This window comes from Chlamydotis macqueenii, chromosome 10 (assembly GCF_036417535.1).
Source record: "Chlamydotis macqueenii isolate bChlMac1 chromosome 10, bChlMac1.mat, whole genome shotgun sequence".
Taxonomy (NCBI): Eukaryota; Metazoa; Chordata; class Aves; order Otidiformes; family Otididae; genus Chlamydotis; species Chlamydotis macqueenii.
This window is the reverse complement of record NC_141565.1, coordinates 584,102-608,880: the sequence shown is the minus strand read 5'-3', so window position 1 is coordinate 608,880 and position 24,779 is coordinate 584,102. Positions and strand designations below refer to the sequence as shown.

The window sequence follows — 24,779 nt, the reverse complement described above, 5'->3', positions numbered from 1 at the left end:
CCCCTCCCCGCCCGCCGCCGCCCCGCTCCTCCCTCCTGGCACTGGCAAGGCCCAGGGCAGCCCCCGCTGCCATCTTAGAGCGGTGGCGGCGTTAGGAGGGGAGCGGCGGGGGCGCAAGAGAGCGGCGGGGAGGGGGCGCTGGCGTCCCCGGGGGTGCGGAGGGAAGAAGGAGCCCCCCCGACCCCGCCACCGCGGGTCTGCTCCTCACCTTGATGTGGAAGCGGATGAGGGCCAGGCGGATGCAGTGCGCCATGCAGACGGGCGGCAGGAACCAGACCTTGGGCGGCGGGGTGCCCTTGTTCTGGACGTGGCTGACGATCTGCTGCGCCGTCTGGCGCTCGTTGCCCTGGCGCTTCACCCACTCGTGGAGCCGGGCCTTCTCCAGGGCGCCGTTGAAGAAGACGAAGAGCTCGATGTTGCCGTTGAAGCAGGCCTTGGCCAGGGCCGCCAGGTAGCCCAGCATGTGGTTCCATTGCCCGCCGCTCACCCAGTCCGTGTAGAAGCCGCCGTAGAGCCGGTGCAGGCAGTTGTCGGCGTCGATGAGGAGGCGCAGCGGGGTCTGGGGGGGCCGCTGGCGGCCCCCACCCACGAGGCTGCCCCGCGCCAGCTTCTGCAGCTCGACGGGCACGACGGCGCTGGGGCAGTGCTTCTCGATGTAGTCCTGGAAACCCTGCACTCCCATGGTGAGGACCGGGCGGCGGCGGCAGGCGGGCGAGCGGGGGCCCGGCGGCGGCGGCAGCGGCGGCGGGGTCTGGGCTCGGGCCGGGCGGCGCGGCGGCGGCTGGAGTTGCGGGTGGGCGGTGAGAGCGGTGGAGCCGGGTGGGAGCGCTGGCTGCCGTCGGTGGCCGTTCAGGGGGGAGTTGTATGGATTAGTGGGGGGCTCATGGCTGCTGCGGCCGCCATGTGCTGCTCTCACAGAGCCATGGCTCGGGGATCCGGGCTGCTGCCGCTGCGGCTCCGACTGCCGGGGGGAGGGGGAGCGGCACAGCGCGCAGGAAGCCAACCCGCCGCCGCCGCCGCCTGCGGCAGGGAGAGCGGAACAGGCGGGACTTGGCGGCGGCCGCCGCTGCCACTCACAGGCAGCGCGGGGCGCGCACACGGGCGGTGAGGGTGTGCGCGGCGGGAGCGCGCCCCGAGGGCCGCTCCGCCGGCCCGGTGCCCGCCGCCCTCACGGCCCCCCGCGCGGCCCGGCCCTGCCCTGCGGCACTGGGGCGGCGGGGCCCGCGCAGCCCGCCCGCCGCGGCCGTTGCATAACCCAAGCATGCGCGGGAGCGCGGGCGGAAGCGGGTGGCGGGGAAGGGGAGGGGGCTTGGGGGGGGGGGGAGGGAGGAGGCGGGGGAGTGGCGGCGGCGGGAGCCTGCTCGGGCCGGGGGACTTGGGCCGGGCTCGGCCCTGGCGCTGGGCGGCAGGTGCGCCTCGCCGCCCGCCATCTCGCCCCCTGCCCCGGAGGCCAGGCCGGGCCACGAGTTCCCCTCGTCCCTGCTGCCGCCGCCATGGCGAGCCCGAGGCAGGGAAGCGGCGGCCCCGAGGCACCTGTTGCCGCCGCGGCTCGGGTGTCTCCGGCCGCGACGGAGCCCCGGCGAACAGCGGCCACGCTGCCGTTTGCAGCAGAAAGACCCCCGGCGCGGACGGGCCTGGCCCGGGACGCTGCAGGGCCCTCGGCCCGGGGCTGCCTGAGCGGCTCAGCCAACTTACGGTTCCTTCCCCGCTTGACAGACATGGCAGCCATGGCCGTTATTTACAAATAATAATTACAGGCTGGCTTAGCCTGGCCTGCAACCGAGTATTTTACCGCTGCCGGTAAAACTTGCAGGTGGCTTTGATGGCCTTTCACCTTGAGTAGATTTAAAGTGGCTCGTTGCACCTTGAGGCTTGCCATCCGCAGGTTAGCCAAACTCTTGCTGTAAATGAGCATAAATATAAAGTGTTGGGGAACAAACACATTCTTCCCTGCACAGGCAGTGAGGAATTACCTTTCCTCTGTTTCAACTGGATGAAATTATTTTTTAAAAGACCGAGATCAGGACTGTCCCCAAGCTTCAGAAGTTGCATGTAGTTTGCCATTGAAATAACATTGTGTCTGAGCAGTCCTCTGCTATGCAAGTGTCAAAAAAATATCAAGCTGCACATCCTGTATATTCATATTAATATTTTATTAATCAGGAAAAAAATGTATTGTTAATGAGATTTCAGTCAGCTAGATTGGCACCTACAGTAAATATTCCCACCGGGGAATAGCTGTTTCTTAGGGAGTGGGCTGGTTCGCTCGCAGGCAGTGCAGCGCTAACGCAGGGCTGCTCGGTGGATGTTTGTATCCAAGACCGTCTGGTACAGCATAAGGATGGGGATATAAAGAATACTGAAAAAGCTATGGAAACAGTCAATGAGAAATACACATTTCTTCCTAGAAATCTGGTTTTGTAATAATCTGAGAGTGTGGTTTCCTAAGTAAATAGTCATCTCTTTCCAAGCTACTTTTCCCTTAGACTTCCTAGATTTTCCTTCCTAGTTACATGTTATGGTAACATCAAAAGAATAAAAAACTAGAATGCTTTGAAGGACATGCAAAACATGGTAGCAGACCAACAGTGCTAATACAAGGAAAGAGGATCAAGGAGAAAGAAATTTAGAATTCCATATATTCCAAAACACGCCAAGGTTTGGTCAAAAGAACAAGTACCGCCATACATGAAGTGCTTAAAAAGCAGGTAATCAGACATACCTTCGTGCATTTGACGCTCTAACCAGAGTATACAGTTTGATCAAGACAAGCCATTCTCTAATTAGTCTTAAGAAATGAGCAATAGCTGATTCAAGAAGAATTAGATACTTGAGTCGTTCATTCTCTCACAGGATATTTAGGGTTCAGTAGTCTTAGGAATGGCAAATCATGTTTAAATAAAATATCTCCCAAGTTTAGTTCTTTTTTTTTGTTGTTATTGTTTAAGAAGGAAAAGTAGTCAAAAGCACCAGCCAGCAGAAACCTGGCTGTTAACATCCTGACACTTCCCGCGGAGTTAGGTCGACACAGCAGAACTGGATGTTGCTGGGCTCACGTGCCCCTCCACAAACACAACCCTCCTCCCCAAAAGAGGAGAGAAGAGAGAGGAAAACCAGAAAGGGAAACAAGGTGCTTCAGGAAGTTACTTGACACAAATAGCTGTTTTGCTGCGGCTAAAACTCTGGCCAGACAAAGAAGGCAAAGAAATGTAATTTGCGGAAAGCAGAATGACACTGGAGAACAGGTAGATTAAGACAGACTTAAAGAGCAATTAAGCAAAGGCATGAAGACAAACAAGGTATTTTTTTCATCAACAGAAAGCCTGCAGGAATCATCGGGTCATCTGCATGTAAGAAAATGGCGTAATGGAGGAAAAGGCCTTGAAGAGCTTTCTTTCTCAGCACTGAGACAACACCACGTTTCACTGTTACCAGATGTTTGCTGTGTGAGGGAAGAGTTAATAAAGATTAACGTTAAAGTCAGTGACTCATTATCCAACCTGAACAGAAGAGAATTAGGAGTGGCTCCCTAGAAGGAAGGAACTGAACAGTCATTAGGAAGAACTCCTAACGAATAACCATGTCAGGGCAAGAATGTAGAGATGAATGCTGTCATTTTAGTCTTGCTTCCTCTGTTAACGAAACTCAGGCCTCCTGCGAGATGAACACGGAGCTAGGCTGTGGAACAGGCTATCCCAGGTAACCGTGATAGGTACATTTGCCTGGGAATAATTGATACATATATTATTCATGGGAAACGCTTGTTTTCATGATTTCCCTTAATATTTCTCTGCCTTTTTCACCTTGGTGTGTCTCACTGTGGAGCTACTGCCCCGACCTTCCCAGTTTTTGCTGCTACAGGAGAAGAACTCCAGCCCTCCTCCATACAGCCACGGGCTCGTCCTGTGGGCAAGATACTTTTCTGCATTGTTACTTAAGTGCTCAAAGTGAATATGTCTCTTGCATTATTATTTCGGTACTAAGTTTAAATGCACACATTTGCAAATAAACATCCAATAAATGTAAATACTCGACTATTAGCTGTCATCTGGAGCATTTGACTGTACTAGGGGTAAATAGCACACAGCAGTAAAACTGGCCCTTGTTTCTTTCATGGTATATTGCTTGTATACTTAGTAAAAATTTTGGTTACAGAAGCTTGCAGAATCTTCACACAATTTGTATAAAACCAGCAAAATTGTAGCAGGACACTTCTGCAAGTTGACTTGCCTTCATCCTCAGTATGCACATTATCTCAAGTGATTTCCAGTCTTTTTTTTTTTTTTTTTGAGTTATAGGCATGCCTATAGTCTGAAATAGTAGAAATTGAAGAAAAATTACTTTGGTTTAAGGATTTTTGAGGGGACAAAATTTGTCGCTCACTAGCCTTGCTCTAATTTTGTATCACGGTACTTGCTACCAGGTGAGACGTCCCTTTCTTGTATCTTAGGTTGGTGCTAACATATACAAAATGGTATCATACCCATATACAGTCACATAAAATGTATACAACTAAAGAATTTCCATGTTCAGGTACCTCTCCATAGCCTTCCAAAGTATCTACAAACACCATCTCACTTTATCATACAATAACTTTTTTTTCAAATATCGATGATACCTATGATGGAATGTTTTCCTCTCAGGACAGAAAAATTGGCATATGGGAGACACCTGAGTCACTTAAATGCTGATCAGTCTCTCTGTCAGCATCAGCTCTTAGAGGAGTTGCAGTCTATTTCTGGAACTTCTTCCTTTTGCAGCTTTCTGCAAGACCTAAGATTGCAGAAACCCATAGCTTAAATAGATCTGTTGCTAACAGTTAAATTTTTTCTTAATCTACAAGAAGGAATATTAGTCTTCCAGCAATAATTGGTAATACCAGTTCTCGTGGTTTATTTTGTAAAACTTTCTCTTTGCAAAGACTTTGTTAAAATTTTTAGTTTCAGCTTATCTACTCTCACCCATCAGGCATTCGTGTGCTCTAACATTTCAGCTTGGTTTAAAATTCAGCTTCCGTAACTTCAAATTGTGAGAAACTAGTCAGTCGTATTCGCCAGATATCACTGCAACATCTTTTTGGTGGTACCGAGCTGTAAATCCTACTTCTTTGCCCATCGAAGGCAGGGGTGCTATTCTGGCACGCAGGAAGTCTGCTCTCCTTGTGCTTGCCTCATGCAAATACACGCTAGTGGTGACCGTACAGGAAGAAGTCTTTTTTTTCCCCTCCTACTAGCATTTGCTTTTTTTTTATTTACCTTAACGGAATGTAGGTTTATCCAAAACGTGTTCTTCCTCATTGCATTTTTCACTCTTAGTCAAAAGCCATTTTGTGGTGAGCTGGTTTATGTCTTGCGCCCGCCTTTACTCTCAAGACAGACCGCTGTTGATTCTTGATTAATTCTTCAAAGATTTTCTCACATTTCCGGCCCAACATTAATTGCAGTATGTTATTTCAGAACTGTCAGTCTTTCCCAAAATTGCTAAATCCTGAGTTCTTGCATATTCAGAGTGTTTTCTGTACACTGCCCCGTGAAGAGCTCCTTGTAATACTTTCTCCCATTACGGTTGTTGGCCTGTGTTTTGGCGTGTTGTCTGTAATCCAGCAGACAATTATTTTAGTATCGTTAACAATTACCTATGCAAAACACCGGCAAACGTCTCTCCTGGAGCGCCGCTATACCAAGAGCTGCGGCCATGACAAACCTCACATCGCGTTTTCGAGGACCTGGTCTCTTGTTCCTCCTGAGACAATACGTATTTTGTGTGTTTGAAAAAAGCAGATTTGGGAAGTGTATTGTATTTGAATGAACTCAGCAACGGTTTACATTTCTTGTATAGAATGATGAATGCAGAGAGGGAGAGAAGGCGTAACACCACAAAAATGGGATCACGAGGAGCTGCGTTATCTTGCCGGGTGGGTATGACAAGACTGCTCGTTGGCAACCGCTTTCGAGCTGCACTTTTTTCTATTTTCTTGGGCCAGTTGACCCATTAATATCCTTTTCTAGTCTATTTTTTTTTTCCTCTTTTCCAAAGGCATCTGCTGCTTTCCAAATAATTTCTTTAGGCCATTCAAATACAGTAAAACACGCCAGGCCCACACTGAAGTCCTTTGTAGATGGGACATATCTGAAAGCACGCTGCTTGCTACGTGAATGGCAGAGGAAGAGAAAAGAACTTCTCCAAAAGCCTGCTGTAAAGCCCGCATTAAGATGAAGCAATTCGTAGTCCAAGGACCAATTAAAAAAAAAAAAAAAAGATATTTAAAAAGCCATCATACTTTAGCAAAGCAACTGCTGCACCAAGCGCAAAAACTGTGGATTGTACTTAGAGGCCAACCTGTTAGGAGCTAGGCCACGTACAAACGTCGCGTCAACGACAATGTTGCCCCAGCAAACTTTTCGGGCAAGAAAATGACTGGCAGCGAGTCCTGCGAGTGTATGGGAAAAGCGGCCTCGAGGAGGAGGGGGCAAGTGACGCCGTCTGAAAGAATTCCTCCTTTCAGAGAACAAGCAGTGCTTTCACAGCAGTGGATACTTTGCCGTGGCACACAGTATACAGATTACATCAGGTCCATTCGCTGCCTTGAATTATTTTTAAAAAACAAAAGCATGAAAATTTTTTCACTTCTAAATTTGAATTTTCAGGAGTAAAAGCATAAATAATCAAGGCATTATGAAGCAGGTAACAGGAGCTGGTGACGAGCAATAGCACTGGTTCTTAGAAAACCTGGAACAGTAGCGTGCTGTTCCCTTGGTATTAATGAATAGTTGTGTGAGACGTACAAAAAGCCAGTATTTGAAGTATATTCTGCAGTGCTTTATGCAGGAGAATCAATGGTGTTACAAAAAGCTACTAATACATTACTACAGCTAGATACTACGACAAATACTGTGCATTTGCAAGTGGTATCATTGGAAGGGTATGGAGCTAAAAATATCTACTGTGGCCATTTCAGAAGAGCAGCTATTTACACTCCTAACACTTTAAAAACATGTCATTTTTGTTGGCGCTTATGCAATTAACACAAGGATCTAAAGCATGGAAGTGACAGATTTAGCGACCTACATGTGGGATATGGATGCCAGGTTTGGGAACACCATCCAAGCCAGACCTTCACTCTCAGTCTGCTACAGTAAATTTTTCATCTTACCCAAACACGCCAGCATGGTCTACCAGCCCAGCGCATCATCCAAAAACGTAGATCGCTCAGTTACTTGTCTTACCGGGTAGTGCCCTTATTTCATCCCTATGACTCTCGCTGCACAAAGCTCTGCTCTAGAAGCCAAGTGAAAAAAAGAAAAAAAAGAAATTAAATTGATTTGAATTGCAAAGTATAAAGTTGTGGGGCAGTGCCTGCTTGAATCCTCGCGCAGGCTGCAATGAGCTCTACAAAATCCAGGCTTTTCAATGCTGTGGGCTGGACACAAGGGATACTTTGTGCCGCTGCCTTTCCTGCCGCATAATGGCTCTCCATGTCTGTCCCACCGGCCCGGCCGCCACTCCTGGGACGAGGTGCTCCTTGAGCTGGTGCAGTTAGAGGAGAGGAAAAGCAGACACAATCCTCCTGTTGTCCAGATCTGGCCCACGAGCCACCGATTAGACTGTTCTGAACTACAGCGCTCGGTTCGAAGGGCTGCTAATTGTATTTTAGTGACAATCTAAATGATACTGCTGATCATTTCAGAAACATCCAGATCACCAATTACTGGTAGCGTATGTGGTGGTGTAAGCAGGCAAAGCACTGTAGAAACGTGAAGTAAGATTATTCATGTTCTCAATGGCCTTCCACGCCCTCCTGCGTATCAAAAGCATCATCTCTTGTTCGTAGGCCCAAACCTCTGCCCTGGCCACTCACGTCTGTGATCCAGCTGCCCAGCTGCTGCAGATGTTTTTACGGCATCCTAGAAATAAGAAAAGAGCAGCCATTCAAAATTACTTACATTCATGAACCAAAATTCTACCTATATTAATAAAATAGTAATAAATATTAACTAAAATTCTTAAAACATCCCCACTTCAGAACATTTTACCTTAAATGCTAGCTCGATCGAACTGAAATCTCTGAGCAAAGCGCAGTCGGGATGTTTAAATACGCTCGCCAGAAATGCAAATACCAACAAGCCGCGTGCCAGTTCATAGCGGGCATTATTTCTTTCCTCAGCGTTGCAGCCGCGCAGGAGGAGCAGTGGGGAACCCGGCCAATCTGTGGAGCTTGTGCGGCACCCTGCTCGTGCCGCGGGTCGCAGGGATTTCCGTTTCCAAGGCTGGCAAGTCGGTACCCGCTAGAAGCGTTACATTCCTTTCCAAATGTTTACTTGTATTTTGTACAAGATGCCCATAGTCTGTTGAGGAATCCATTCTCCAGAAAAAATATTTAGAGTGCAAGTCACAGTTTTCCCCTTCAGAAATTCAGCCAAAACACACCGAATCTGCTAACCAGTGACAACATAGCGGTGGTGAAGATGTTTATACGTAAAACACACTATCAGTGAGAGTAAAGCACACATCGTGCCTGTGTAACAGATACCTAGTAATGACATGGAAAAGCTGGCTAAGCCCTTTTCTAAAATGCATGCTTTTATGAGAATATAGGTTAACTGTAGTACAGTGGATTTAAAGTGCCAAATCTAAGCAATTAGAATTTTGAAGAGACTTGTACGGGTGCAGGAAAAAAAGGGAGCCGTGTTTTCTCATTGGGAAATAAAATGCATGTAAATAAATACTAATGCTGTTTGGTTTTTTTTTTTTGGTGAAGATTTATGTGAGATTAATCCTTTTACAGTCCTAGAGTGTATTAGGTTTCGCTAATCTACCCTCAATTTTTAATGTGAGATTGCAGGCACAGGATGAGAGCGAGGAGCTAGCTCTGCTCTGTGACCAGGCACGCCCCGAAGAGAGTGAGACCGTCTGTGCGCGCTTTCCACCTGAAGCCAGCGATTTTGTACCTATGGCTGCTGAGCGCCTGTTCATGTGAACAAGCCCCAAAACTGCTTTAAAGGAGACATTTGTTTAAGCAGATAAAGTGGCTGGTTACAGACCGACAAGATTTGCACATGGGAGGAATGTCGCATGCAATTTTCAAGATGCTTTTTTTACAGGCATTCGACCTGGGAGTTCTGCTTTCCACGTAAATGATCTTGTCTCGGTTGCTTAGATAATGCTTGGAGCGTGTTATTTGTGTTCCTCTCCTTTTTCTTAAGGCTGTGCAGCGATGGTATCTTTGGAAATCAAAGTCCTGAAAGATTCTTGCGCTTTGTTACTACGTGCTGGTTTTTTTTCCTTTTACAGTGTTGATGGTGTTTGAAACTGAGTAGATCCGAGGGCAAATAATTCTCCCTTTTCTGTTTCAGGAAATGCTTGCCTGAACGACCAGTACGCTCTTACAAATCTCAGAGCTTGTACAGAATAGCCGACCTGAGCTGATGCCAGATAAGTGCTGGTCTGGTAAGAGGTAACGTTGAAACTTATGTATTTCCACATTTTTTAATTAAAGATTATTCATTTAGTATTCATTCTTTTCAGAAAGGTCTGAGATATTGGTGTGGTAGTTTTTTTGCCTGATTTACACAGATTACTTCCTCATCATCATTTATACTTTTTAAAGATGTATCACTTGAAATCTACCCTGTGATTTTCTTGCCTTTAATGTAAGTCTGGAAAGCCTTTAAAATTTAGGGAATGAAATATTTTTTGAATAATGGCAACTCTTTTGCAAGAGATGAAAAGAGTTAAAAAAACAGCAAGCTTGTCACTTGATGACAGAAATCCTTATTTTTGAAAGTCGTACAAACATGCAGCTTGGACTGCGTTCAATGTCTTGACTGCCAGAAAACTAGAAACATTAATTAGCATAGATTCATAGTCTAGTTCTGAAAAAGTTTTTTAAAAAAAAAAGGTAAATACTACATAGTTCTCAGTAATGAGAGCATTTTTGTTTTCCAGAAGACATCAGTTTAATTCTCTAGATACAGTCAGTATATAGAGTAATTTTTGATCGCCCCCTACATAATACAGCATGGGAGAGTGTCTCTTTAAATTCATTTATAAAATAATTCAGGACTGTGGGTGTCTTTGATGTGTTCCTCTCTGCTAAAGTACAGAAGAGAAGAACATGTCGCTTAGCAACCCCGCGCCGGAATTGGAGGGGAGGCGGGGAGGGATGGATGGTCCAGAGTCACAAAAGGGAAAGATTAATCCCTGTCAGAGAACTAAACTTCTGACAGTGCTTCTCTAAAGCAAAGCAAGCAAGTAAACAAACACAGGTGTTTGCAAAATTAGGCAATCTCACTTTTTTTTCTTTTTTTTTTTTTTTTACCCCACTTCTGGTCTATTAATAGTAATCTTACAACCAGATCAGAAAATCAGGCATGGGATAGGCAATGCAGGCTTAAATAGCTTCAGGAGTGAGTTGCAGTCGAAGGGAATCTGAAGTTTTATTTTTAAACCAGTTAAGCATATTTTAAATTGAATTAGTGTTGTCAAGAGTAATCATAATTAATTTCAAACTGCAGTTTTTGTCTGAACACCTCAAATAAATTTTGTGTGGAGCCTTATCCTGTTTTAAATTGGACACCCTTATTTAGGATCACTTACCTTGTCGTCAGTAAAAATCTAGATTTCTCTAAATCGTTACCAGGCTGTAATTAGCTGGTAACTAGGTAACATCTTAGTAACTCTGAAAAAAATATCAGTTAGAAAAGAAACTTTGCACCAAAGTAGATGAGCAGCAGTCAGACAATCTCTACCATTTCTGCAGCTGCAAGGTGATAATGTCCCGCAGAGCAGTGGCAGGAGTGGTACCATCTCAAACTGCTCCTGTTCTTTCCGTTTCTGACCAATGCTAATTTTACCTTTTTTTTTTTTTTTTTTTTTTTTTGCCTCTGGAGAATTCAAACATCAAACCCCACAGCCCTGCATGGCTGAGGTATGGAAGAGAAAACTACTGCAAAAAAAACTGTGTAAGAGGGAGAACGACAGAACTAGCTCACTTCAACATGTTTGACACAGAGGAAAAAAATCTCATAATTAAATAAAGGTAAATTGTTATGCCTGGTCTTACATTAATGACCGTATCATATAATTGTGTAGTTAAAAGAATCCCTAAATGCTAATGGTTCACGTTTTCCCAGAGCTTGGTACAGGCAATGCTGCGCTCAAATCCTCTAGTAAAACTGCAGATTCTTAGAGCAAATGCCTGCCTCCATCCACAGGCTAGAAGCTTATCTGAACTGGCATCTGCTGCATATTCCAGCAATTACAAGCATACTTGAAACTAGACATTATTGAACTCTGAAGGAACGCTTTAGCATGGCCCTCAGTAAGATCTAAGTTTCTTACAGTAGCGTACCTAAGAACTTAATACGTAGGTAACCAGATAATTTTTTATTACCCATTTACAGCAAAGACCCAGAGTAGAACCCTTTCTCCAATGACATGAATGGGAATTTTACTGGTGACTGCAGGAGTGCCTGAATTTTACCCAGGATCTCCGAGAGCATGCTATTTGTATGGGCAGATGCTTATGTAATGTGATTCTTTGGAGAAATTTAATTAAACATAAAGCACTTGGCATTAAGTGCTCTAAGTTTGTTAACGTACAGTATTTACAGTGAAGCCCAAATTAGAAGCATATAATGCTAACTCAACTGTGAGCATTTCCAGAAAAATTACTTTATAGAGAAGCTTGTATAGAATCTTTTGTTTTTAACAAGTACTTTCTGTACACTTTCATTTTTATGATCCAAACAAATTTAGAGGCTTTCTGTGAAATGTTGCAAGCTGAAGCAAACCCTATTGACTTGACTTTATCTTTGCTCTCAGTTACACTGGGGTCAACAATTCTTTACTGTAACTTAATACTGAATAAGTATTTTTGCTCACTGCCGCAGTCGACTGGGAGGAGTCGTCCGGCAACAGTGGAACTCTTTTACTTGCACTTCTGTTTACAGTACCAGTTCACATACTTAGTGGGTTTTATTTTTAGGGAATAGAAATATATTATATCCATGAGCCTAAGATTATCTTGGTTGGAGATTCTTGTTACAAAAAGTTATGATTCCTCCAACAGAGACAGAACATCTCCAGTTTCTCAAACAAGCAAGCAGACTTTGTGAGGCTGATAGTTTTGAGGAATATGTTTTGGACTACGCTGACTTGAAAACACGTACAATTAACATAGCTTTCTGGTTATGGCATTCAAGTTACCAGATCAGGATGATACATGAAAAAAGCGTGCAGATAAGGCATCGTTTGCCCAAACATGTCATCAGAAACTGACTTCCTAAAGGTATGTCTCAGGCTGGAGAATGAAAACACAGATGTGTGATATTTATCCATTTCAGAGCAATCATTATCATATCACTAAGATGCAGACTACCTTCACAACTTCTTAATCCCAGTACTGACAGAGGGAGAGTAAGCTAAATTCCCAGAAGCATCATGTTGAAGAACTCCCAGTTTAGCGTGAAAATACCTGGTGAAGAACTGGGCCCAGCTGACAGTACTGGGGAAAAGATTTTCTTTGGCATGGGACACTTCGCTGTGACAGCCTCTTTCCTTAAGGAAGAAATCTCTAAAATGTATCAGACTATTTCTCTCTCTTGTAGTCTCCTCCTAAATGAAAATAGAATTATTCAGCTTTTTTTTTCACGATGCATAGAAAAGTCTGAAGTTAAAAATAAATCTCAGATCCTTCTCAGTAGAGGGACAACGGCTGTCTTTTTATCTTTAAGGAAAAAGCATGCTGGTCCCATTGCCCTCTGTGAAACAGTAGGTCACCACAGAAAGGTTTTTTGGTATTTGAGGCTCAGTTTCCCCAGCGATCAGTACTTACAGGAATAACTGTAGCAGTTTCAGGGAAGCTGGACATCTTTACCGCTTGCAGTATGACCACAACATGTCTGACTCCAGCACCAGAGAGCTGGCATATAAATGGAATGAAAAATTCACTGAAATGCTTTGATGTTGCATATATGTGGAATTTGAAAGGAATAGGAGAGTTTATTTTTAAAAGAAAATTAATAAAATATGCAAAATAATAGGTGGTATAAAGGAAGGTCAAGAAATTCTTGTTGGTTTTCTCACTGCGTAAGGAACACAAGCATTCACAGAGGGAGATACATTATGCAAAAACAATCCCAAAAGAACCCATTCCCAGCTCAATTTCACAATGTGCCCTCGCTGCCAAGTCTGTCCCCTGACCCAGCCCAGCCGAGCGGCGATCGGTGGACAGCCTGCCCCAAACCAGCCCTGCTTGCTGCTGTCTCTCATCTGCGTTACCACAAGCGGCATCTGTAAGGTGTTCCAGCATTTACCCATTTGTGACTGGAAGTCAAAGGTTTTGCAGGAGAGAAAAAAAAAACAAAAACAAAAACAGTGCCGGGAGGTCCTTGTCCTCACAAAGCCTGCTGAACACTACCTTTTTCCTTGGAAGAAGTCATATTTACATGGGGAATTTACATGTCTCAGTGCCTGTGGCAGAATATTGCTGAGGAAGCCCCTTGTTAATATTTTGGCAGCACGAGAGTGTTTTTTCCCAATTGCAAATGTCGCTCCATCTGCCACAAAGCCATTGGTTCCAACAGTCTGTCCTTCCCCGTTAAAGGGGCATCGTAGAAACATTATGTTTGCCATTGGGATATCGGGAGAGGGAAGTGATATGAACGTGTGGCCGGTGTGCCCTGTTGGTGAGAAGTTTGCCATGAGAAAACAAGCCAGCTGAGGAGCTGCGTCTTCCTTGCTATTTACTAGTGAATGTACTTCTAATTTAGTTGTGTTTAACAGCTTTTAGGTCAGATTTTGATAATGCCACTGGCTTAAATCTGAGTTACATCATGGAAATACTGAGGTAAAGGGACCCCTAGATCAACTCCCACCTTCCACAGCAGGACTGCCACCAACACTGGATCAGGTCTGCTGAGATTTTACCTAGCCAGATCTTGGATGTCCTGCTGTCACTGACCTCTCAAGTACTGCAGTCTCCTCCCAGGGAAGCAGTTCTTCCCAAATATCCAGTCTGAAGCTCCCAGGCTACAGTGCATGACCATTGCCCTTTACTATACCATCTGTCACTACCAAAAAGAGCTCGGCTCCATCTTCTTTCCAACTCCAGTTCAAGCAGTTGCAGCCTGCTGTTAGATCACCATTTCACCTCCGCTCCACCAGACTGAAGAGCCCCAGCCTCCTCCGTCACCTGAAGTATGTGCTTTATGTCCCTGACCATCCCAGTAGCCCTCTGCTACCTTCCTTTCTCATTTCTGAATGTCCTCTTGACCTGGAGAACCAAAGCTGGATGCAGTATTCCAAGTGTGACATTAACTGGCTTTGAGGAGACAGGGATAATTAGTTTCCTCCATCTGCTGGCCACCCTCCCTCAAAAGTAGGCCAATGTGCAGTTTGCCCCATTTGCAGTGAGCACACCATTGGCTCACATTTGACCTGACATCCATCCACTCTAACCTCCAAGTCCTCTCCTGGAGGGCTGCTGCTCAGCCAGACAGTTCCCAGCCTGTCCTGGTGCGTGGCATTATTCTGCCCAAGGTGTGGGACTTTGTACGTCTTGTTAAACTTGATGAGATTTCTGCTGGCCAGATCCCAAGTTCCTGAAGATCCACCCCCCAAAATCAATATTCAGCATGTCAAGGACTCAACCCTACTTTAGTGTCATCTTCAGATTCGTTGTGCCTGCATTCTATGCCATCATCCAGGTCATCAGTGAAGATGCCAAACCATACCAACCCTGATGTTGACTCAGGAGTACTCTGCTACCCCCCAGTCCCCAAACAGATGTTGAGACACTGATGGCTGTCTTTCAGTCTCGAGCCTCCCTGAGTGAGCTTGCTGACTGTGACACCCAAACTGAAGGAAGAGCTGGTTTTCTGTTTGGTACCTTCACTGGTAACCTATTCTTAAAGTGTTTTAGCAGATGGTAGTGGGCTACATAGTGTGCAATACTAGCAAAGGCAAAACATTGTTTAAATTTAGTAGAATTCTGTAAATAGGCTTCTAAAAATCACAGTAAACAAGAAATGGTTCTTACTGTGTAGACTTTCTGCAATTTTAGTACCTAGTCTAGCATTTTTGAGCATACAAAAGTTCTTTTGCAATTAAAAAAAATCCAACAACATTTGTCTTTCAGTCTGCGTTGGAATCAAACCTACGTCACACCACTCGTGGGAGGCAGGAGGGAGAGTTCTCCATGCCAGGACAGTCACGGGCCCTCTGCCGCACACCATCATCCATGTCCCATCCCTGCTTCAGCTCAGGGCCCCATCTCCTAAACCTCAGGTACATCTCCCAGCCGCTGCGTTACTGGCTTACCTAGGACAGGTGGATGGCATTATCTCTCTGCAGTACCCAACATTTTCCAAGTTTAACATCGTAACATCTCTGCAAAACACTGTTTTTAGCAAAACATCACATTTCCCCAAAGATATCTTCCTGATTTGTTTTTTTCAAAATCTAAATTATAACAAGGAAAAAAGGTATGTGATTCCGTAAACCCAAAAGAGATATTCAACAGAAAAAAAACCCCTTAATTTTAAAATGACTGTTTTGGTGATAACTTGTAATCTGTGCAGTTTCATCTACTTGATAATACCCAGCTTAGTGTTGGATCCAAAAAAAAAAAAAAAAAAGAGAAAATAATTTCTTTGATATGCATTAAATTATTCAGTTAGTAAATTAGTGAATCTTACTCTGAGTGTTATTAGCTATTAGCATCTTACACTTCTGATGTTGCTCATGAAGAATGCATATGAAAACGAGGAAAAGATTTGCCTTTTGAAGTTGCTGCCACTTGAGTTGTTGACATTTCTTTTAATTGGTGGCTGTCCTCTCGAATGCAGTATTCTGCTGTCTGGTTTTATGAGAGATTCTTCATTTTTAATTTGTTCTCTCATTGATCAGACTTTTTTTTGAATGGGTAACTTGAAATTAGCCTTTCAAGGGAACCACGTTCTCCTAAATAGTTATTAATGAGTATCTATCTCCCCCGTTCATAGAATCACAGAGGGTTTGGGTGGGAAGGGAGCATTTAAGGCCACCCAGTCCAACCCCCCTGCAAGGAGCAGGGACATCTCCAACCAGATCAGGTTGCTCAGAGCCCCGGCCAACCTGGCCTTGAATTCAGTGTCCTTAGGCCTTTTTTATTAAACGAATTTCAAGCCTGCATCTGGCCTGGTTGAACCGTGCCTGGCACCACTGAAGACAGCAGGAATCTCGCTGCAGATTTCAGGAAGAGTAAGATCAGACCGTAGGAGTGAAGAAAGGATTATTAGCATTCACTTTGTCTTAGGAAGATGTCTATTTTCTAGGAAAACCTAGAACCATTTCTTCAGGGTAGGATTGAGGAGGGAGTGAAAATAAGTTAAGGAAAACAAGGTAATTCCATCTGAACACAGACACTGTCTTCAAAGACACCGTCAGCTTCAGCAGCTAGGCTAATGAGCCTCAATTGTACTGCCAGTATTTCAGTACTGGAAACTTACAGCTCCCTTTCATTTAAAGTCAATGTACGTTACGTAAAAATAAACCCATTAAAACCAACAATCATGGTGCATATAAAGTTATTTTCCCACTACAGAGCCAAAGGTCTTCATTAAGAACGTACTTTGTTTATTAAATTATTACCTGTGTTGCACTTGCAATTAAAAAGAACAGTGGATAATAAAATACTCCCAGCATGTCATGCATTGCCGCAGCAATCCCGTTCTGGTTCCTGTTTGGCTGCTTTAAGCCAGTTCTCATCCCTTCTCTTAGTCTTGTCTTTATCTTTAAAATCTGCCTTGAGCATTGCCAGCTGTTCTCCTGCTGAAATGGAGTCCTTTGTACGCTAGACTCTCTCCTTTCTATTTGCTCTTTCAAAAGAGACTGGAACATCATCCTCATCATTTCTCGACCACCCGTAAGCTCTCCCTGTTTCCTCCGCACTTGGTCATTGAGGAGCCTCTACCACAAACATGAATTCTCCTGTCGTTCCTGGACAGACTTTTGAATCCACACCGGAAGCTCAGCCCATGTCTTTGGCATTTCTTCATGAAGGTGTAGTTACCTGTTCAAGGTCAGTATCTTAAAACTTGTCCCATCAATCTATTTCCCAGTTTCTGTGAGCAGTATGATCACATTGCTTGTTTGTCATTCCCATCCACTGTCTCATCTTCAGCAGAGGTTCCTCTGTGGGCCAGCCTGTACAGACTGTATCCAAACCCGACAGTTATTTCTCTGTGACAGGAGTGGCATTTTAAAATAACATCCTTTTCGATCCCAACTGAAAACTAAAGCTTTGAACCAGGCTCTGATTATCTTATGGCTCACATACATATTCCCGTTTTCTGAGCTTGACCAATGCTGTTGGAATGATAAAGTAAAATCAGTTTATATAATTTATGGCTTTGTGTCCTTACTAGTCTCATCAGCCTCCTTTTGTTTTCTGCTCTCTGTCACTTCAAGTAAGTTACTGCTCTTTGCTTTCCCAGTACTCTCCTTGACCCACTCCCCTAGCCATCCCTTTCACAAGGAAATGACTGACTCATGTCTCCGATGGGTAATAATTCCAAAATCTCCTCTGCAGCTGAGAAGCCAGTTCATCCACAAAGCTACCTCCTCATCTTCCTCAAAATGCTGTCAAAAGATCCTTGTTTTCCTGTCCCACGCCCAAATGCGGTGGCGGGGGCCAAGGCCGTTACTTGTCAGCATGGGTAGAAGAAATAGCTCAACAACTACAGTAGGAAAAAAAAAAAAGGTCAGAAACATCAAAGTCACCTTTCAGATTGAAAATCAATATGAAAATAATGAAATTGAAAAAAGGTGATCCAATGTAGGTTGTAAAAGTTGGTATACATGGCTGCGCAAGCCATTACGGAGTCGTAACTTACAGGGAAGCTTCACTTTGGAGAAGAGCAATGTTTATAGAGAGTTTAATTATATTTTATGGAATGCTATTAAAATACCTATTAAAAGTTATAAGTTGTAGTAAAAAATACTGCAGTGCGGCTCATAGAAGAGCTAGCACGGAACTGTGAAGGGGCCTTACCTGGTGATACGTTTCTGAAATAATATAATATAACCTATTTCAAGGATCCATTTACAAGCAAGCTGTCTGGGTAGAGCCCTGCCCTCACTGAAATCAGCAGGAGTTTTGCTGGTGACATCAGTGAAATGAGGTTTTCCTCTCATTTTTATACCGTGCAAGATCAAATGGTGGGTCAGGAAACCGGTATTTGTTCTATTGCACGCAAGTACCGGTGATCTCAAATACAGCATTTGCTTAGGAGGATTACAAATGGAATTTGGAAGGTGATTTATTAATGGAAATGATTTTTTTTTTGTTAATTCATCCAGATTTCCTTATTGGTAGGAGCATCATGTTATTTTCTGTCATAGCATCCCTCTGCTCTAGCAGTAAGAAATACTCCTTCAGGCGTAAGAGGTGGGTTGTTTCCCTTCCCTGTTCCAACGGGAAACCAACAAAAGTGAGCGTTTAACAGTGCGCATTCCATTATTACACAGCTCAGGAGCTTTGCAAGCACCTAAATGCTGCAAGTGCGATGATAATTTATCTTTGAACTTCTTAGCAACAATGCATAATTAACAAGTAAGCTGCAGGAACACGCGATTGCTGTGCATTTACATGGTATTTGCCGTGCGGTTGTGGTATAATTACAGAGATTATACCTGCCCTGTAGAATAAGAGTACAGGGTGTACGGTGTGCTTTATTTTCTGTTACTTCACATCGCTTGGTCCGGTGAAGCAGAGCTCAGTACGACGGAGTTTAATGAAGTATTTCATTCTGTAGTAGGGGGAAGCGAGCCACAGGTATGAAACTGCACATGCATCTGCACAGAGCGCTGTTATTTAAATGATGGCTGTGGTTTCTGGCTATTCAGGGTGGCAACCTTGCTTTTTGAGCTCAAGTTATTTATATTTTGGACTGCCGCCCTTTCAGGGATGTAAATGGACTGGAATATGCAGATTCAAAATCAGACAGGCTAAGGGTTGGGTTGGTTTTTTACTATAGCAACTTTTTCCTCTCATGTATAATGTAGGTCTTCATAATAATTACAGGTAAAAGAATGCATGGAGAGAATCTGTCTTCTTACAAAGTTTTGAAAAACTGTATGCCAGCACATCACCATTTCTTTGCCCTAAAACTCCATTAGTATCAGAATACCAAATGTGAAGTCGCATAATAGGGAAAAATACCAGCTAATGGTGAAAGGTGCAAAGAAATACGATGCATTGCGTCTCTGAGTTAGTCACATTTTACATAATTCAGCGTAAAGTATAATTAAAACGAAATTAAAAGACTATTATATGCGAGATCCACATCTAGCAGGAAGAGGAACACCATACATATAATTTGAAGCAGGAATTGCTGTGCCACTGCTCTAAAATGGTGGTACCAGCCTTTAGACTGATGTGTGCAGCATTTTCTGTTCTGAGGAGAAAATGCAGACCTTTACAGAGAGTGGATACAACACTGCGCTGGTTAAGTAGCTTAACAGAAACATTGATTTATTTGCTCTTGCTGAAGATGTAGAATTTAACTTTGCCATACGACAAAATAAATTAAGAGCTCCCTATTCTGCTCCAGGTGGAAGAAGAAGTAGGGAGCTCTTCTAAGTGTAAGTTGTCATTGTTCAGCTTCATAATAATTTTCTTGTCCTGAGGGACTTGATTTATGAGTATAGGAGTAAAAAAAAACCTCTTGCTCAGAAAGGCCAGCAGTGTGACAAGAGCACGAATCATGCTGTATTCATTTCCAGTTACTTTACTGGCTGCGTACAACTACATTGCAAAAATGAGATGCAAATTAACACAATCTAATTACCTCGTTTGGATGGCTCATGGTGATTCTACTCTCTGTGTTACAGCCAGCGCTCTCACCGTTCAGTATCAGCTGCCTTGGGTCTGCTGATGTTTGGAAGGCAGCCACAGCTCCGCGCGGGAGCTCCCATGGAGGCTGTCCTGTCTCTGCGGCTGAGCTGGATTCACTGCCCAGGTTGGTAGACAAGCCTAAACTGGTGGTTTGGAAGTTGGGTTCAGGGAACTTTGATGCTTAGTATCAACAACTTGTTTCTGTAGCAGACTATATGAAACAGACTGAATTATCCCAGGAGTTAATAATGAGCACCAAGAGTTAAAATTTCAGTCCGTCTCAGATGGTACAGCTTAAAAATAAGATGCACTAAGTCTTTTTTGCACTGACAAAAATAATTTCAGAAGAAATTGGAGAGGAAATTATAATTTCCCTTTGCAAAATTCTTATTTGAAACAATGTTAACTGGTTTATGACTTGCGTTCTTCCGTGCTTCCATGCAGATTTTTTAAAAATTGTTTTTCAAGGTTTTCATATTTTCATAGAGTGGACTCTTTGTAAGGGACAAGGGCAGACACACCCATACGTAGCGCAGTTACAATCACAGACTTCATAATCCATGAATTTTATGACTTTTTCATTTCCATTTCTCCTACTTAACATCATAAAGTGCCTGGGTGACAGCTGCAGCAACTGTTTACATGATCTAAAATGCCAGCAAAGTATTTCCACTGCATACCAACCAGAGCCAAGGCCTATATTTTACAAACATCTTCAAAGCAAACATTTGAGGCCAACTGCAAGGCTTGGGTTTGAAACCCTCACTCTGGTGCGTGATGGCACTGGGTGTTCGAGTTGACTTTTCCCTCTTTTCAATATTGCAGAGTCATTCTAATACTTTAAAAAGAAGACACGTGGTAAAGTACCCAAATCCCTCTGAACAGTGCAGTCATTCTTTTAAACTTCTATCTGAGAAGATGGTATTTTACAGTCTGAGAAGGGCCGTTTCCTCCATCTAGATAATTGACAACAGGAGGCTTTGCGCTGACTCCACAGAGTCAGGATCAGACTCTTCTGCTACTGTTTTGATATGGTCTTATTTTTCGTTAAGATGCAACAATAATCAGGAGAATCCCATAATTATTTCTGGGAATTAAGTAATTTTTAAACGGCGATGTGGTGCATCATTTCAGCCGTAATTTGGAACCCAATCACTTTATATGCCGTTGAAAGGCTCATCTCTCACAAGGGAGGTTTTGTGAGACAGAAATTGTAATGAAGTGGGATGAGACAAAAGCTCTGGCAAGGAGCAGATTTGAGTTGTGGAGTGGGTAAAATAATGTTCTCCTTAGGGTTAGAAAAGCTGTCTTCTCATTAGCTTGAAAAATACAGATGCATGTAAACTGGAAGCATCTCAGTGAATGTGCAGCCATAAGTCTTAAATAATTTTCAATAAAATGCGCTTTCTCTGTGAGTTTTCTGGATTCAGAAGTGGGATTGTTCTCAGGGAGACTACTCCAAAGCGGCTTTTTTGATGTTGTGTTCACAGAAACAGACACCATGTGACTTAAGTTCATACAGAACAAACGGAATTAGGACAAATGCTTGAAGACTTCTCGCAACAAATTGCTCACAAATGATTTGTGGTGAGAATTACTTGCAGAGTGATTACAGCCCAGGCTTTTGAAAAAAAAAAAAATATTCAAGAAAAATCAATCTGCTCATGGACAAATAATGAAAAGAGGAAGAGGAAAAATTTCTGTAACAAATATGAAACTGCAAATTACTCACTCAGCTCAGTTGGCATCAACCAATTTTTATGGTAGTAGGAGCTCATGGAGTAGGAGGTAACTGTATGAAGAATGATTGATTCAGTATCTTATATTGCAATTCTGGAAGGGCTTCCACATCTAATTTAAAAGCCATTTTCTTCCTTTTACCCAGTAAAGAAAGCAAAATGATAGTCAATCTCTGTGAGCTGTTTTGGGCAGATAGAATCTGTTTTGTGTCCATGCAGTCCTGTGGTCACTGACAACAGCTAGCTCGTAAGAAAGAGCAGTTGTTTATTAGGAAAGACCTCTCTTGCCAGGAAAAAGACAAAACCTGCCTGAGGAAGGATATTGCCATCATAATCCTCTTTGCATCTTCCCACTGGAGAGTAAAGGATTTGCCCTTCCAGAAGGGAGACATAATCAGTCTTAAATTTGGTGTATCTTTTCACAGCCTTTGAGTTGTGGAGTCTTGTGTAAACTGCATCTCCAGCAGCCCATCTTTCAGTCCATGGTAATAAAACGATCAGGGATTTACTTTCCTCTTGGAAGAATTCAAAGCCCGCTTTGGGAGTCTCTCTCCTAAGACCACCTTTTGTCTCTTCTCCCCCAGTCCCTGGGAGGAAGCCAGCCACCTTCAGGGCAAGCGTCTCCAGGATGCCACACCAGGATGCTGGCAGAGTTGTCTTCTGCTCAGGACAGAGGGTGACTATAGCAAGTTCTGTTAATGCCTGTGGCGTGGTGCATGCGAGTTCAGCATTCGGATCTCCTTAACTCCTTACGCCTGTATTCTTGATTCAATCTTTAATTCCTAATTTAATTCCTGAGCAGGCACAGGCTGTCTTTCAAAGGCATAGCAGATGTGAGGGACTCCACTTGATCCCTACTGCTTTACTTCACAAAAACCTTCGAATGCTAATGCCATAAATAAGCATTACAACACAATCTTGGAGTGAATGATATCCAACATTACTCCAGATTTTCACTTCAGTGAAAGATTTTACAAGCTACTTTGAGCTAATGGAAGAATAGTTTTCATTTAAAACAGCGACGTGTTCGTTCCCATAAATGCTGGCTGCCGTAATTCTGTTGTATGTTCTTGGCTTAGTTAAACTGGGCTGAGTTAGCTTGTTATAACTTAACACTAACCGTTGATTATAAATTAATTTTACTATTTCTATGTTTTTTAGAGAGAAAGCTACCAGGACTGATGCATTACCATGTCCACTGAAGGGAACAATGAGAAAAAAAAAGGTTTATTTCTGCAAGAATTTTTCTAGGCAACGTTTTCACCAAAGGAAGGACATGCTGCAGAAGATGACGTTCAGGGGCTGTTTCATCAGCCCATTACGATACAGGGTGAGGATATCTGCATCCAGTTGAGCTGCACTGTAACCACCTTTAATTCCTGCCCTTTGTACCTTTCCTCCCATGCTGGAAAGCCACGTTAGATCCAAGAATGCTTGAAATGTCTTTGGATGGTAGTGGCAGCCCACTGCGGGTGAACTTCCATGCTTTAGGAGCCCTTTCTGTATCATCCATCTGCGCTTGGGACAGGAGCTCAGGGCACAGAGTAGCTCATCACCTGCAAAGCACTTGTCAGAGGACAGCTGACATGTTGGTGGACCAACTTCAACAATTTCACTGCAAAAGAGCTTTAATTGTGATAATGATCTGAATACAGACAGATTTCTCAGCCTGCTTCAGCCTGCTAACTGCAGATACATGTGTAGGTTGTTTGATCCAGGTAACAAAGCCACCACTGCCCTTTGCCTTTTCCCTCCCCATGTGCAATTTGGGAAGGTTTGCCTAGAAAGGGCAACAATGTTCAGCTGCTGCAGGGCCCCCCAAGCCTACCAGCTTCTTTTGCTTTTGTTTAATTTGCTACATGCGATTAACTCCACTGCCTTTCTGCTTGGCAAAATCTCTGACTAAAAATATCCTGTGAGTATACGTAGCGTGCTGCAACGCTGGCAGAAAGTAAATAAGACCATAGTCTTCATAATCACTGTTTTTCCAAAGAACTGCTCCCAGCAGACGGGCTATTTTAGGCTGTAAATGGAAATCAGAAAATGAGATTTTCATTCCCTGCTCGTTTTTCTCCTGGGAATTTTAGTGCTTTCCTCTGTCACCTACTTTGGGTGTTGGAGGCAGTTTACTGGTAATACCAATCTCTTGGAGCACTGATCAATAGAGCCTCTTCTGAAATAACCAGTGGACATGGGAAATAATTCCCACTAGTACCAATATGTTATTTGTTGATATAAAATCAGGTGTGCGATCAAAACCAGGTCTGGATAGCCTGATATACTCCATCATTCAAGAAACAGTTCACTCAAAATGCAGGCTTGCAAAGTAGGTAAAGGTATTTCCTAGCTCCCTGCACTTTCTGTTCTAATATTGGTAACATATTTGCATCTCTCAATTGCGCAGACCGCCTTTTACCTCCTATTTGATGAGCCAAGTCCAGTCACAAATGCAGACACCCTTGATCTGTAGTCCTGTCAATACCAGCGATGTCTGGCCTTGCCTCCAGCTTATACCACAGACACTATTGTCTAAATCGTACGTATCATACGGACCTAATGTAAGATCTTTGCATGGTCTTCAAATCTGAGAACTTCTAATTATCATTCTTAACACTTCATGTATTATGCATTTTTTTTCTGGAAAAAGCTTCACATTAATAGAAATTCAAAAGATTAGGTTTTGCTACAGCAACATGCAAATCTGAGAACTTGAGAAGAAATCGTAATCTTTAGCCTTAGCTGCACTTTTCTGATGCCTCATATGGTGTTGAGGAGGATTTCTGTGCTAGAAAATACCCTAATTATTTCACAACATGGGTACTGCTGTGATACTACATCTGTAGCCTCCCATTCGATTGAATAACTGCTCACAAGCATCCTTTGACCCGCTGAGTAGCTGGTTAAGTCAATTGTAGTACTACTGAGAAGTGCTCCCGTTCTGCCTATATAAATAAAAAAAACTTTTTAACCTTGGAAAAACATTAATCATGCTGTTTTCTTCACGGAGGGAGAAGGATTGGGCTTTTTTGGGAACAAACCTATTGAGTGCAAGAACATCTCGGATGACAAGGGTCAGCTCTGGCACTGAGAGCAGATGAAAGATTTTCACAGAGTATGTAAAAAAAACCAGATGGTTTAAAATAAATGAATAGAGAAACTGC

The 24,779-nt window shown here is 43.5% G+C and overlaps 2 protein-coding genes across 20 annotated transcripts in view; one reads left to right on the top strand and one right to left on the bottom strand.

Annotated features, from left to right (window-relative positions):
* Window positions 1-3,811, bottom strand: part of FAM120A (family with sequence similarity 120 member A) — a 58,268-nt gene extending 54,457 nt beyond the window's left edge. The window contains exons 1-2 of one of the 5 annotated variants that reach the window (XM_086755301.1): window positions 3,313-3,811; window positions 209-683 (exon numbers count right to left, since the gene is read on the bottom strand). In XM_086755301.1, the coding sequence (XP_086611427.1) occupies window positions 209-682 (474 nt within the window). In that variant the 5' untranslated portion in view covers window position 683; window positions 3,313-3,811. Of the gene's footprint in view, window positions 1-208; window positions 1,071-3,312 lie in introns of those variants that run through there. The other 4 variants (XM_086755304.1, XM_086755303.1, XM_086755302.1 and 1 more) reach the window with 4 other exon arrangements.
* On the top strand, window positions 547-24,779 carry LOC147599448 (uncharacterized). 15 transcript variants are annotated; one of them, XM_086755311.1, is made up of 9 exons: window positions 547-683; window positions 5,839-5,914; window positions 9,354-9,447; window positions 10,913-11,038; window positions 12,071-12,289; window positions 15,140-15,288; window positions 19,876-20,003; window positions 22,203-22,294; window positions 22,780-24,779. In XM_086755311.1, the coding sequence occupies exons 5-9, from the start codon at window positions 12,263-12,265 to the stop codon at window positions 22,798-22,800; spliced, it is 417 nt and encodes a 138-aa protein (XP_086611437.1). In that variant the 5' UTR covers window positions 547-683; window positions 5,839-5,914; window positions 9,354-9,447; window positions 10,913-11,038; window positions 12,071-12,262; the 3' UTR covers window positions 22,801-24,779. The 15 variants fall into 15 exon arrangements, 8 of the variants coding, with proteins under 8 accessions (XP_086611437.1, XP_086611436.1, XP_086611435.1 ...); XM_086755314.1 differs by lacking the exon at window positions 5,839-5,914 and adding an exon at window positions 8,165-8,274 and having other exon boundaries at window positions 560-683; XM_086755310.1 differs by lacking the exon at window positions 5,839-5,914 and having other exon boundaries at window positions 556-683.